The 14635-nt window shown below is 33.2% G+C and overlaps 2 protein-coding genes across 4 annotated transcripts in view; both read left to right on the forward strand.

The window, feature by feature from the left end:
- LOC135833008 (limbic system-associated membrane protein-like) overlaps nucleotides 1–7453 on the forward strand; it is a 489776-nt gene extending 482323 nt beyond the window's left edge. For both annotated transcript variants that reach the window (XM_065346596.1, XM_065346597.1), the window contains exons 11-12: nucleotides 1786–1911; nucleotides 5379–7453. In XM_065346596.1, coding sequence (XP_065202668.1) covers nucleotides 1786–1911; nucleotides 5379–5386 — 134 coding nt within the window. In that variant the 3' untranslated portion in view covers nucleotides 5387–7453. The remainder of the gene's footprint in view (nucleotides 1–1785; nucleotides 1912–5378) is intronic.
- Nucleotides 7454–10289: 2836 nt separating this feature from the next.
- On the forward strand, nucleotides 10290–12941 carry LOC135833003 (rac GTPase-activating protein 1-like). Of its 2 annotated transcripts, none has more exons than XM_065346585.1 (4): nucleotides 10290–10534; nucleotides 10636–10754; nucleotides 10825–11712; nucleotides 11793–12941. In XM_065346585.1, exons 2-4 carry the CDS (start codon nucleotides 10657–10659, stop codon nucleotides 12343–12345), a joined length of 1539 nt encoding a protein of 512 aa, XP_065202657.1. In that variant the 5' UTR covers nucleotides 10290–10534; nucleotides 10636–10656; the 3' UTR covers nucleotides 12346–12941. The 2 variants fall into 2 exon arrangements, with proteins under 2 accessions (XP_065202657.1, XP_065202656.1); XM_065346584.1 differs by having other exon boundaries at nucleotides 10290–10530.
- Nucleotides 12942–14635: the final 1694 nt, after the last annotated feature.

The raw sequence follows: 14635 nt of genomic DNA on the forward strand, positions 1-14635 counted from the left end.
TCTAGTAAAAATCGCGACTACCGCGAAACAGCGCAGTGCGATAGTAAAAACTTTACAGCAGAGAAAGAATATTTACAAAAACGCATTAAACTCGTAAACGTAAATTTGTCGTTGAAATACAATTTGTGGTAACTTTTTTACACTCGACTGCGTTGCAAGTTGCATAATTAGTCAACAAAAGAGAAACAAGGCGAGGCGCGAGGCGCCTGCAGAGTGTACGATATGCAACTTATGTGACATTTGTGTAATTCGCGTTGCCGCGAGAGTTGGTATTTTCCAGTACCTTTGTCTGTTATGAACTCGAATTGTGTGATATTTTCTCGCGGTTTTCTGGGTAAAAGAAGTTGTAATAAGGAGAATAATTTATTTCGTAATTACCATTATTTTATTTATTAATTTTTTACATTTTGAATGTTGCGGTGACTCGGTGCAGTTGAACGATTCTGCTCGCTATTTTTAGCGCGATTGTTTGAATTTTGAGAAAAAATGAAGCGCTCTGTGGTCTGAAATAGAATATGAGAATCCTATTTTACATGAAGACTACACGCTACATGATTCAGGTTATGTAGAGGAAAGGTGAAGAGAGGAGTGGAGAGTTTTCCACTAAATCTCGATTGTGTTGCGAATAAACGATTCGTATAATATAGAATGTATGTATAAGGTGAAAAATCTCGGCAAATAGGAAAATTCGGCGCCCTTTCGACACCTCTGCCACCCGCCCACACTCGCATAACCATTCGATAGACGATGGTTCGCGTGTATTTCGTACGAAAACGTTCTGCACAATGGGCGAACAAGCTGACGCTAATTTTTCGCTTAAATTTCGCTTACGCGGCGCTTCAAAAGTTATCAAAAAGTTGAACTACGGTGCGTTTTTTTTTGGTCAGATCCATCTGTACAAAATGGAAACGATTTTGTCGGCTATAAAGTGGAAATATTGTAATATGGCGTTCAACTCGTTCGTCGATGGCTGGCGTACTACTTGAGAGAGAATCGACGAGTGAATTTTACGATAGTTTCGCTGTTTAAATCATGTTTTTTTGAGGACGTGTGGGTATATTTGGGTACTTTGAGGTTGTTGATTAAGAATTTTCGAAGTACTCTTTATTCTTCCATGTGAGAAAATCTTGACTTTTATCCTGAAAAGTTGAAATTTTATCTCATTTTTTTTAGCTCAATAATGCCCCCTGCTAAATTATTATGAAGCTTAAGATGGGGGGGGGGGTACATCATACAGCTCAGGTTGGGCTTGGGCATAGACACTACATCAGATGTCATAATGAGTAAAATTTTCAAAATGTGTAACTTTATAAATGGAAATTCACCAAATGTACTTTTCGTTTTGATGTACGATGTCTGTTTGCGTTCGGGTGTTATGAAACCACCGCGAGTTAATTTAAACCTGCTGATTGCACGTTCGCAGGTAGATGGGTATTTACTACATAGAATGCGGGCTGCGTCGAATAAATTACAAGGGTTGTTTCGTTGTTTCGTGTTGCGTTGCGAGCCGATGAAAATCGTCGAGTTTTGTGGCCGAAAGTGAGCACAGATTGAAGAGAACGTTTGCTATACGAGTACCTACCTACCTACGCTGAGAGGGCTCGAAATTTTTTCCCTCGGTTGCTGAATGAAGCTGAAATAAGCGAGATTGTGTTGTATTGTGCGTTTATTACAAATATGATGAGTTTTCTCTCCTTCGTGTTCGTGTATGTTTTTTTACATAGGTACCTAGTTATGGATTTTTCATTCATGTGTATTTTTTTTTCTGCTTCTTATGCATTACAGAGCCAGAAATGCGAGACATGGGAGTTAAAAAAGCCATGAATGAAGCCAGTCAAACTTTTAATAGCATTTATACCAAGATTTTCGTAGCCTTTGTTTCGATGATGTTATCCAATTTCTATATGTCAGGTAAATATGACGAAATTAATACTGTTTTTTTTTTCACCGATAATGCGTCGCTTTTTTCTAAATACCGTACCTAGTTGAATGATTTGTAAAAAAAAAATATATATAGCTGCGACTGCGAATGAGTACGGATGGATGTGTCTGTCCTGTTTAATTCAAATCATGGTATCGTGACAACTTGATAGTCGTTGTATTTTTATGATGGTTTAGTGTCCGAGTCGATATTAGTAGCTGGTTTTGGCCAACGTTGGAAAATTCTACTGGTTTGAGAATCCCTGGGTCAAATTTTGAGCAATTTTAAGGTATTTCAAATCACAGTTTGTACCTTAACTTTTGGTCAATTTCTGGTAACTGTTGAAAATTTTGACGAATTGTATCATCTTTAAAGACATTTAAAAATAATTTCTGGTCAGTGCTGATCATTTTTTGCCTTTATCGACTCTTGACAGATTTTTTGAAATACTTTGATCGCAGCTTTTACCATTTCAGCATGTCCATTGGCTTCATGAATTTTTTTGGACAATGTTGTCCTGTCGTCCATTTTGAAAAATTTCAATGTTTTTCGAATTAGATATCTACTATTTTTAGTCAGTTTGGCATTTTTATAGTCATCACTGATATGGTCGAGATATCATTTTCCAGGTCTTTTGCAGGTCTTGAAAAGTCTTACATTTTTTAGGCAATATTGACAGCTTTTTTGTACGACTTTTGTCTGCAGCAGCTGCCAATCTGGCATTTCTTTCTGCTTATTTAGATGATCATGTTCACTTTGAAAAATTTTAGTGTTTTTCAAGTCACGTTTTCAAATTAATTTCGGGCAATTTTTAGTCGTTATTGAAACTTGTGCGAAATTAATGTATTTTTCAAGTTGGATTTTGGCAGTTTCTTATCAAGTTTGACTTTTTTTTTTGTGCCAGTATTGACAGCTTCTTTGTGCATTGTGTTTGCAACAGTTGTCAATTTAAAATTTCATCTTCACTCTGGATGAAAATTCATGAATTTTCAGTATTTTGGGAAATTATGGCGTTTTCGAGGGTACTAAATTCTAATATGAGTCACTATTGGGCCATTCCACTCAATTCGACCCAGAAGTGGTAAGGGGGGGGGGTCGGCAATTTCTTACACTCATATCAAAAAAATAGAGGAATTTAAATTTTTTTGCTATGAGTGTAATTTTTATCAACTTTTTCATGAAATACGCCAGAAAGAGGTCAAAATAAGACAACTGAATAAATTTAAACTTTTTTTGATGTTTGGAATTGAAAATTGAATTTTTTCTAATTTTGATTTTTTTGTGATGAGATTCATTTCATCGAGTGAAAGGGGGTTTTCAACTTTTTCAACGGATACGTAAAAATAGGGGTCAAATGGGTAAACTTCACCAATCAAAACTTTTTTTCAAGTTTTAAATCAAAAAATCGAATTTTTTCGCAAACTTTCAATTTTTTTAAATCGACTTCACGAAATAATGCCATCCCAATTTTGTAATATGTTATTCAGCATGAAAAGTTGTCCACAATATATTTTTTTTCCGAATTTTTGAGAGTCGGGACGATATACTTAAAAACTACGTTTTGAAACTTTTCGAGCTAATTTTTCGTACAAAAAAAAGTGGCAACACTGATTTTTATGATATCATTAAAAAGCCTTTTAAAACCCCTAACTATTGAAAAATGTTCCATTTTGGTAGGTATCGCGGTTATCGAGTTAGCCACTACTGAAATGGATGATATTTCAAGTTCACTGAAAACTTTAACATCCCCTAGCACTCTAGCAGCCTTTAAAAAAATGCTAGAGAGCTGCGATTTTCGCCATTGGTCATCCCTTTGGAACGTCTTTCCACAGGAAAAATTTCAAAAAAATCTCCGACACCCCCCCCCTTCTGTACATCTTCTTGGTCGAATTGACGTGGAATGACCCTATTACAATCTTTAGAAAGTTTTGGCATATTATTTAAAGTCATTTTTTTACAGATTCCGATCAAATGTCGATACATTTTTTTTTCTAATATCGTCTGGACTAAGTTTGATGATTGGGCCAACAAAAATGTCAAAAAAACCCTAACTCTGAAAAAAGTCTCATTTTATCGCACACATTTTTATTTAAGTTGTGTTTTTTCATTTTATTATTTATTTTTTTTATTTACTTATCTATTAATTTTTATTTTTTTTTTGTTAAAAATTTCATAAAAATTCCTGTTTTTTCCAAAGATGTCAAGAAGTAGATACTAATTTTTTTCAAAAATTGTCAAATAAGTCTTTTTTTGACGAAATTGCCAAAAAGAAGTTTTGTTTTTTTGTTGACAAAAATATGTATGTAGGTATGTACTAAAAAATTATTTTTCCCAATATTACCAAAACAGCCCCATGTTCTGCCAAAATTTTCTAAGAAATTTATATTTTTTTATTTCTAAAAAATTGTCAGAAAATGTTCCAAGTTTTATAGCATAATCATGATTCACTGCTGATAAATCTTTTTTTTTTTTTTTGATACGAGTGTTTTTGCCATTTAGGCACTCATTGGTCAACTTCAGCTGTTTTTGAGCCATGCTTATGATTTTCTGATTCATGAGCACTTTTCTCCGAACTGGTGAATTTTGATAATGAAGTTTTGGTAGGTTAGTAATATTGAGGTTTGCAACTAGAAACAGTTTTGATCTAAAAGTTCTATCAATTTTTGAACAATTATGACAATTCTTGATCAGCATTCGGATTTCTGGCATTCTGGTATTTTTTGATCATTGTTTGCTATTTTGATATCAGCATTATTTGGGTACTTTTTAGATAACAGGCTGTTGAAAATTGTCTACGTGTGTCAAGTTTGCTGCCCAATGTAAGCATATGGTTGTGGATTCCGATTTCTGAAGTTACGTAGGCTACTATTTGATCTAATCTGTCGAACAGTCGATGATCCCCAATTTTAGTCAATTCATACTTCAAGTTGAGGTTTCAAATTGTAGTTCGATTTTGGGGACACCAGCCAGAGAAAAACGAAAATCTCCAGAGTAGTCGATTTGAAGCTCGTTGTATGTACGTTGTGGTCTGCTCTTAGCTTCGACATTACGACATTACCAACGCCCACTCACTCTTTTTTTCACATTGTAAAAAGTATTCACGTACGGTATTATTTATTTAATCGTAATTACGAGTCTGGCGAACCTTAAAGCCAAAAGATAACACAACGAGGAGGAGCAGAAGGGAAACACGTATTACTCCATACCATACGATGGTGGAAGATCCAGGGTGAATTCGGTAGACTGGCGTCAAACGATAAACAGCTATAAAGAGAAGAGCGAACTAGGACGAAAAGGGAAGGAATCCGGTGTGTAAAAGTTGGTTTGCCTTTGCTGGATCGTGAAGGGCTCAGCTATGGATACAAGTCCGCGAAAAGCGACGTGTTACGGAGAAAAATAATTTATTATACGTTTTATCGTAACGTTAATTTACATCACGTTTACGTTTTATTTACAGGTTTATAAGATACTTGGGCGGCGTGTGGCGTTTGTACATGTGCGTCTCTATATATGTGTATTGTTTGTATGTTTGTTTGTTGTGTCTGTACATAAATACGTGTATGTGTATCCTCCTCCTCCTCCTCCTTACCTATCTATGTACCTACTTACCTAAAACACCGACAACTTGTAACTTCCCGTACCCTACCTACCTATATCCATCTTATGTACCTATACATATTTGTATTGTAAATATTGTACGCAAAAGACGATGATTAAATATTATTCTCCATCCGAATCGTTTCCTCGATAAAAAATGTACACGCACCCGAAGACGAAGAACTGCTGCTTGCTATGCTACCACCATCATCGAACATCGAAGAGAAGACGACGACAATTGGCTATAATTACTTTGGCGACAGAAAGGCACTAGTTCGATGAAAAAGATACGCTCTAGAATGCTGCCGATGAAGCTGAATTTTGGAAATTATGTAATTTCCTGTTATAGAAAATACGATGATTTAATATGGGTAAATTTGTGTTCGTACATTTACGCCGAATGAGAAATTATTCCGGTATATTTGGCGCGTTTGTGTGTATGGTATATTATGGTATCTGTGTGTAGAACAGCTGATTCAGTCTATCCTTCCTACCTACCTATATAGTCGAATATTAGGTAGGTATAAACTTGTTGCGAATGACAGCTGCGTTATACAATATTACGTACAACGTATCTGCGTGCGTTGAAAAGAACATACTACCTTTGGAAGAAAACTTTTTCGATTCGAATAATTGGTTGAAATTTGTACAGAAATAAAATGTGAAAAAAAAGAACAAAATTTCCTGCTAATTTATAAAAAAAATATATATATAAATAGACGTTGTTAGAGAGTTTGAAGTTTGGTTGTTTTTTTTTCATCCATCGTGCGAGAGACTGATTCTCTCGAGTTATTTTTCAATAAAGTTGAAAGTTTGTGCAAAAGTTGAACAAAAAATTGTGCCGTTTTGTATTCGGTTGAAAAAAATAACGTTTTTTGAAAGGGTGTAGTTTGTGTACATTTAGTCGAGAGAGAAATAAAATACGAGCAGGAAGTTCTCATTCGACGTCGTATTAACGTCAAAATTACGATTGTGATAATTTAGTTTTATAAGTATATTTAATCGAACGATTGACGAAGGTATACATTTTTTTTTCGTTTGTACATTTACGTGTGTATATGTAAGTTTTTTTTTCAATTTTTCCCTCTCTCTGATTTTTTTTTATGTTAGGCGTATTTTTTTTGTTTTTTTTTGGAGCTTGAAAATTACAGTGTATTGTTGTTTTTATAAACGTTGCAATTTGTATTATTTTTTTTGATTTTTTTTTCCTTTTTTTTTTTTTTGGAAACGTGTATGAAACGTTTGATTTTTACTAGTCATTGTAAATATGTAAAATTTGTTTGTTAGCGAGTTTACTGTCCGAATGCGATTAAACATTCCAAAAAGAATGATTTAAACTGTGAAATGTGTATTGTAAACGACTACGAACTATGTACCTACTGCACTGTTGTAACCTAAAACATACCTGTACCTTTCATTTACCTACCATTTTTTTTCATTTTTTTTTTTTTTCGCTTTACCCTATTTACTATATTCGGATTTTTTAGGTATTCCGATTGACAATCATGGACGTCTTGAGTTCCACTGGAGAACGATTATTGAAAGGATATTGTGTTTTTGTGTATGTATTGTACCTAGAGCTAGCTGTGTCGACATCAGTGACCATTATATCTTGTGTAAATTAATATCTACTTATTACCTACCAAATTGTAATATTTTGATTCGTTTTATCCGGTTGAAAATAATTTACGCTGTACACGTATGATTCACTCAATTTTTTAAATTGTAATTTTGTTTGTTTGTTTTTTTCCGCCCTCCCTCCCCTTTCTATGAATGTTTTTACTTTTGTAAATACTTGGATGATTCTGTTCAACATTATTGTGCTTTCTGTGTTACTAAATAGTGACCCGTATACATAAACATTTTGTAGACCTAAAGTTTTATTTTTAGTAACGTTTGTATTACCGTAATATAAAAACAAAAAATTATGGAGAATGGTGTCGTGTTTTATTGAAATGTCGAGTTGATTGATATAGTTTCAAATTGGGATCACGAATGATGATCACTCGATCGAATATTGGTCCAGAGGTAAAGTAATTAAATCGCTATCGAATCACTTGTGTGAAATGCTGACAAATGATGCCACAAATGACGAAAAAACTTGGTAAATTAACATCGAGTAACCAGCCTATGAAAAATTGAGCTTTATACGGTCTATTGGAATTTGCCTATTTTGACACCTCGCAGCTCTGGTTTTAATATGAAACAAAATAACTGATCAAATCTTGATGAAATAAATTCGTTGATTACCTACTCATGAATAACTTAATTAGCATTTTGCATGAAGAACAAATCTTCGAGTCTAAAAACCTACAAATCGCCCATTCCTTGTAGGATCAATGTAATTTAAAACAAAACGATACTTACGTGCTATTCAAGTTCGAGTTGAGACCATTATTGGCTTACCATATTGAGAGCATTGATTCCACATCTACAGCAGTTGCACCATTGAATTGTCCGTGTCACCCTCTCCCTATTTCGACTCTGGGTTGTGCGGTCCATTTAGGTTCAAAATTCAAAAACCAAAAAATTAGAAATACTAAACACTGGCGCCATCTGTTACATCTGAATAAAACGCACGATGAACTACTTGATAAGAGAACCATTTTAAACATCACTCATTATTACTTAATTTAGTTTTATCCTACCTACCAAAAAAATATTTTTTTCTGTTTTCTTGAGGTTAGCTTTGACATTATATTTGATTTGAGTAAACATTCAATTTTGTTTATAACAAATTCTTTTCTAAAACGGAGTTTCAATTTTTTGATTCGATTTAATTATTTGAAAGTTAAGCCGTTAAGCGATTTGTTTCGAAATTCTCGAGTTTGATAATTTAAATCAATATCTTCAAAAGCCTTTTTTTTTTTTTTTTTTTTTTTTGAAAAAATGGGTTTTAAATTTGATTTTATTTCTGGGCAGAGTTGAAAATTAAATTTTGTCGAGACCAATTTTTTTACATAACATGGACCTTTTTCTAAAACTGGGTTTCGATTTTATTTTATGATACACACTGTAGGAAATAGGAAATTAATTTCTGAATTTTTAGTGCACCAACAGCATAAATTGGCGAAGATTTTCAACCCTGATGGATATGACTCGATCTCAGCACTTTCTTCACAAATTGGCGAAAATTTTTAAACTCGAAGTAACTTACTCAATCTGTGCATCCTCTACACAAATTGATGAAAATTTTTAAACTCGTTCTGGTGGTTCCTTTTATTTCCTCTTTGATTTTTGGATGGTGGTGCTGGTGGTTACGCCAATAGAAAAAAAGGTTTCAAATGGTTCTAGTTCCAAAATATAGTGAAAAATTGTAAAAAAAAAACCTTTATTTCATTCATTTTGTCTGAAAAACACGAGTTATTACATTACCATTCCTGAAAAATGTTTTGATGGTTCTTCTTATTTGAAATTGAAATCTGGTTCTAGTTCTGTGATGGTTGCTCTTTTCTTCAATAACTCAATTAGTACTAAATGGCTCCAAAATCAAATTTTGAAACGGTTGAACGGTTCTGATGATGGTTGGGGTTACCATTTCGGCTGACCAAAAAAAAAAGCGGTAGTGGTGACTCCAAAGTCCGAACGGTGGTTGTTCCAAACAGTTTTCAACCCTACTCCTACATACGTACGACTACTAGTAGTACTTTCCATTGAATTTTTCCAAGTAAAAGTTGAAATATTTCAACTTTAACAGTTTAACCTGGACTGGTAAACAAAATATAAAATTAAGAACTTTTTATTGAAGTGAATAATTAGTCAATGACCAATGTCAATAATCATCAGAATTTATAAGAAATCAATAAATGTGATTATTTTACAAGTTTAGAGGTTTAATTAAAGACTTCTTTAAAATTAATTATTGTTTAAATGAGAGGCGTTTCGCGATATGGGTCCTTGTGGTGATTCGATGTTTTTTTTTTTATTGGCGATTCCGACTTACTTTTTCACGAGAAATCGAATGGTGCAATCAGATTTCGCCTATCTCATCAACTTCTCGTTTAAAAATTACTTGAACATGAATACTCAAAAACTCACATTTTTGGGAAATCGAAAAACAAAGTTTTTGTTTGTTTTTAATTTTTTTTTTTTAAAAAAAAAGGTCGATGGAAAAATTATTTTATTGTTGTTACCTACGTAAAATTTCATGGCAAATCCGAATTTCTCGGTATTTTTTTGCGGGGTAGTCTGTAACGTTGTGTAAATCTGCCTTTTCACCACAAGGTCCCTTTTCTAAATCACGGATATCAGGCGATGATGAACGAATTTCGTCAAAATTTCCCATCCAACCTCTGCGCAAGACAACACTGCACCCAAAAATCAAAAAAAAAAAAAATCGAAAAAGTCGAAGCAATTCGATGTTTTTTCTCTCCTGAAAAAATCGAAATATCACCACAAGGGCCCTTATCGCAAAACCCCTCTCAAATATGTTTATTGACCATTGAGTTTGAAAAATCACTCGTTTCAGTCGTTTCTTCATTTCTTGTTCCTTTCTTCTGGCTTCTGTATCTGTATTCTGTACTCTGTAGAAATTAAATTATCGAAAAAAAAAGATTCAATCTTCATCACAATATTCTTAATATTGTTTTTATTTTTTCAGGTTTTTCTTGAGTATTATTTTCATTTGCAAAAAAAAAAATAAAAATTTATTTAAAAAATTAAAAAAGAAAAAAATTACGGTGCGACACCTGGCGACACCTAAACGAAAAAGTTGCTAATTTTTGATGAAATTTCGTACAGTTGGCAACACTTTTTCCGTTGAATTCGAATTGAATTTTGTAAACAACATTCTTTTTCCAAGAAAATTTTAATGAAAACGTTTTGAAAATAATTAAATTTTTCTACGGCTTGTATATTAAAACTCAGATTTATTCGATAAGTATATTCTTCATCAACTATGCCGTTTCTTCGTTGAGCATTATAGGTAGTAACTTTCAAACTAATTGTAACGTCTATTCGATTCATTTGACCGGAATCTCTTACAGGTTTCGAAACACAGAAATTATACCAAAGTATGTACGTTTCAGCTATTTTTATATTATTAACGAGTGTTTTATACATTTTACGTGTAATCTAAAATATCAGAAATAATTTTTTCAATACTCTCATGTTCGTAGAAATCATAACCAAATCCAACCATGACAGACACAACAGCGAATTTAGTCCTCGAATTCGACGATTTGATGAGTTGCACTAGAGTTTTATGGGAGAATTCACATGCCGAAGATTTCCTCAAGTATGTTTATTTCATTATTAGTATACTTCGTGATATACTTAATATTAACTCAGTGTTTTGAAATGATTAGGTACGTCATACGTCAAGAAACCGTGCTCGCGAAATACGAAGAGTTGCAACACGAATGCAAACGTTTAAAAGATGCATTGGACGAATCAGTTCGAGGCACTTCGATCCTAGATTCGAAGCTTAAAAAAGCTCGTCAATTGTTAGATATTGAAAAGAAACAAGTTACGAAACTTGAAAACGAAAGAGATGCTATGGCCAGCGTACTGGAAGAAGTACGTCGTATTCTGTGTAACGATTCGCGTTGTAAACTTCCCGAAGATACGAAAAACAGACTTACGGTGATCACATCTAACAACGCATACGGTAAAACGTTGGATCGTTTCAGTAGTCAGACCGATTTAGAATCGTCTGATATTAGCATTACTCGTTCCGAAGACGATCTGGATGATTCGAGACCAGTGAATAGAAACAAACGTAGACTCACGTGCGTGAACGAAGAACCGTATGCGATGCCGAAGAAAAAATCCTCGATATATCCGCCACTCGCTCCTCTAGCTTCGCAACCAGAATCACTCGAGTCGACTGAATCGGAACGCGATGTTATAATCGAATCGAAAAATGGACAGTTCAGAGTACTCGATCGTCTTAACGCTAGAACTCATCGATTCGAAAACTGTTCTTTAAAATTAGGAGCCGAATGTTTATCCTGCGGAAAGAAAATCCGGCTGAGGGCTGCATTCAAATGCGCCGTATGCAATACGTTTTCTCATCCGGAATGTCGCAGTTCTGTTCCTTTACCTTGCGTACCTTTGGGAATTCCTGCGAAACCTGGTGTCATTGGAAGCATATCCGATTACGCTCCTCCAGCTACACCTCTGATTCCGGCCGTAGTTTCACATTGTATTTACGAAGTCGAACGTCGTGGTCTGCAAGAAAAAGGAATATACAGGTATTTTTAGAATTCATAAGCATCCTTCGATGACGTGTTCAAATGTTATCTAAACCATTTTTCAATTCTTTTTTTTACAGAGTATCGGGAGATCATAAAGAAGTACACGAATTGAAAGAAAAATTCATAAAGTACAAATTAGTGCCAAATTTATCGAAAACTGAAATCAACACCGTTTGTAGCTTCTTGAAAGAATTCTTGCGCAGTTTAAACGAACCGCTGATACCGAAGTCGAAATGGGCTTGTTTTGCCCAAAGTATCTCAGATACCGATAAAGATAATAAGTTACGAGAAGTAGTTTCAACTCTTCCACGAGCCAATCGCGATACTCTGGCTTTTCTTATACTACATTTACAAAAAGTCTCTCAATCTCCAGCCTGTCACATGGACATTTACAATTTAGCTACCGTATTTGGTCCTACGATCGTAGGTTATTGCGATCCAACTAATCCTCTGGGCGAAACAGCAATCGGCAACAATGTAATGGAACAGTTATTATCGATAGATGCCGAATATTGGAGTCAGTTTCTCGAAGATCCAATGCCTCCTCCACCGACCCCAGCAAGTGACATAACGTCGGCGTCGAAAGAATCGTCGAAGAAAACTCCTCGCAAATATTTCTCTCGTTGGTGATTTCTCTCACCTTGTGATTAATTTATTTTACGATGAAACTCAAATTATGCTCTCGATTGTATCAGCACTAGTTTTATGATCTGTTTATATTTTTTAAGAATTGAAGTTATCCATTTAAGATTAATTTTTCTTTTATTAATTAACTTTCATTATGCCCGATTTTTGTGATGATGATGTCTTGAATTGTGGTTATTTTACCTCGTTTATCGATAAGTTTTCGATCGAATTTTACTCTGTGATTCTAGTTTTACCCGGGTCTTTACTTTGCTCAATTGTATCGATATTTTACGCTGTTAACGTTTCATTTATACCCTGATGTACTTCGTTTAAGAATTTGTGTTCAGTTTGCAGTGTTCAATTCATTCAAGATATTGTTCATACATAAGACGGTATTTTACTTAATTGTTTTTTTCCTATTGATATATACCTCATTTTGTGATTATACGATTTAAATTTAATATTGTGATAGTTGTAATGTTTCATTTGTAGTCGTAAATGCCATTTTGTTATCTTGCCTACCAATTTTTTTTATTTTTTTTTTTTTACTGAATAGTTTGTACAGTTTTAAAGGGAAATATACTAATGCTGGTTGCTCAGTCTAAGATTTATTTCTTTTTCATATCTACTTATTAATGCTTTCTTTTATTTTTTCGCTAAAATGAAATCAACTTCTACTTCACTTCAAGTCAGAAAAATCTTTTCCTTTTATTTTTCGAGTTGGAGAATTCATCGATATGATAACATGAAAAATGCAGAATTCACCTGAACCTCACCTTCTTTTTTAGATGGTAAATTTTTAACAAACCGAAGCAGAAAACTCGTTTTTGAATTAGTTCTTCATCTTATTAATTATCTTTATCTATAATTATTATTCTCAAATGTATGAGTAAAAGTTTCCGAATTCTCGAGTGAAAGATGGTTTTAATTCTTCGGGAAGGAATGAACGAATGATGAAAATTGAAACTGAAAGTGATTGTGGAGCAATTGAGGTTCATTGAATTTGAAAAACAAATTCTGATGAAGAAAGAGACTTATCAAGTTACTTGTGAATTTAGAAAAAAAAATTGAAAATAGTCACTACGTAATTATTTTTTAATTTAAATAATTTTAGAGGAAATTTATCGAAAGGGTTACTCTGAAAGCCAGAGATTTGGCACCATCAATAAAACTGAATTTCAAGTCCCAAGTGATACTTTAGATCAAGTATACTCACTTTAATATAAATAAACCTTACCTTATTTATTTTTTAAAAATTTGATGCACTTGTTCCAAAATGATCTCAAAATAACGCGATGTGGATTTTTGAGCTTTTTCAATTCATGCTGAGTTTTCAAGTTTTTGAATGAGAGTCGAGTTCGAGTTAATTTTAGGAATAAATCTTGTTTTAGCCAATCTCAAAAATTGCCTGTTCGTAAAAAAAAAAAACAATTTTTTTACAATTGGGTTAGTAAGTTTCATTCCTGGAGGAAGAAGAAAACATTACCACAAAACACAAATCTTAAGTATTTCAAAATTTGTTTATTTATAGAAATTTTCAAGTTTTACTCAATAAAACTTCCTTGAAAACGATGGAGGAGGAATAAGCGGTAAAACTTACTAAAAATGGTAGATGTTATTTACCTAATATATTTTTTTCAGATTTTCTCATCATTTATTGTAAGCATCCAAGCATCATGAAACGCTGAAAATATACTTTTCAAGTACTTCACCTTCCTTTCTCAGTTTCTCCCTTTCCTCAAAAATGGCAAAAGTTATATATAATTGTATTTTCGGGTATAAAAATCTCCTGACTTATTTATGTACTACTTAAATAAAATGATTTGAAAAAAAACTTTCAATTTTTATTGTAAAAAAAAGAAAAAAAATACAAAACAAAATAAATTCCAATTGAAACAAAAAAAAGCAGGACTTTTTGGCATTTAATGCCTTTAATGGTAAAAAAGTGATAGGTAGAGGCACAATTTTTCTTAAAAAACGTGCTACCTACTTACTTTTTCATTTTTTTAAATTTTTTTTTTTGAAATTTCTGGCAAAAATCTGACAATGCTGACAATGAGCATTTTTAATAGCAATTTTGTAAAAAAAAAAAAAAAAAATACGAAGAACATTTGTGGAAAAAGCTAAAGTTTATGTCAATTTTGATAAATAGTTCAGAATAGCAAGATTTTTTGCCATTTTTGGCTGAACACGAGTTTACAAAGGAGTTTATAAAAATTTTAGCAGAAAGCAAGGCTTCCATCAATTTTTGACAAAAATAAGGAAACTTTTTTTACAAATTTTATAAAAAAGT

The sequence above is a fragment of the Planococcus citri genome, chromosome 1, assembly GCF_950023065.1.
Source record: "Planococcus citri chromosome 1, ihPlaCitr1.1, whole genome shotgun sequence".
Classification (NCBI taxonomy): Eukaryota; Metazoa; Arthropoda; class Insecta; order Hemiptera; family Pseudococcidae; genus Planococcus; species Planococcus citri.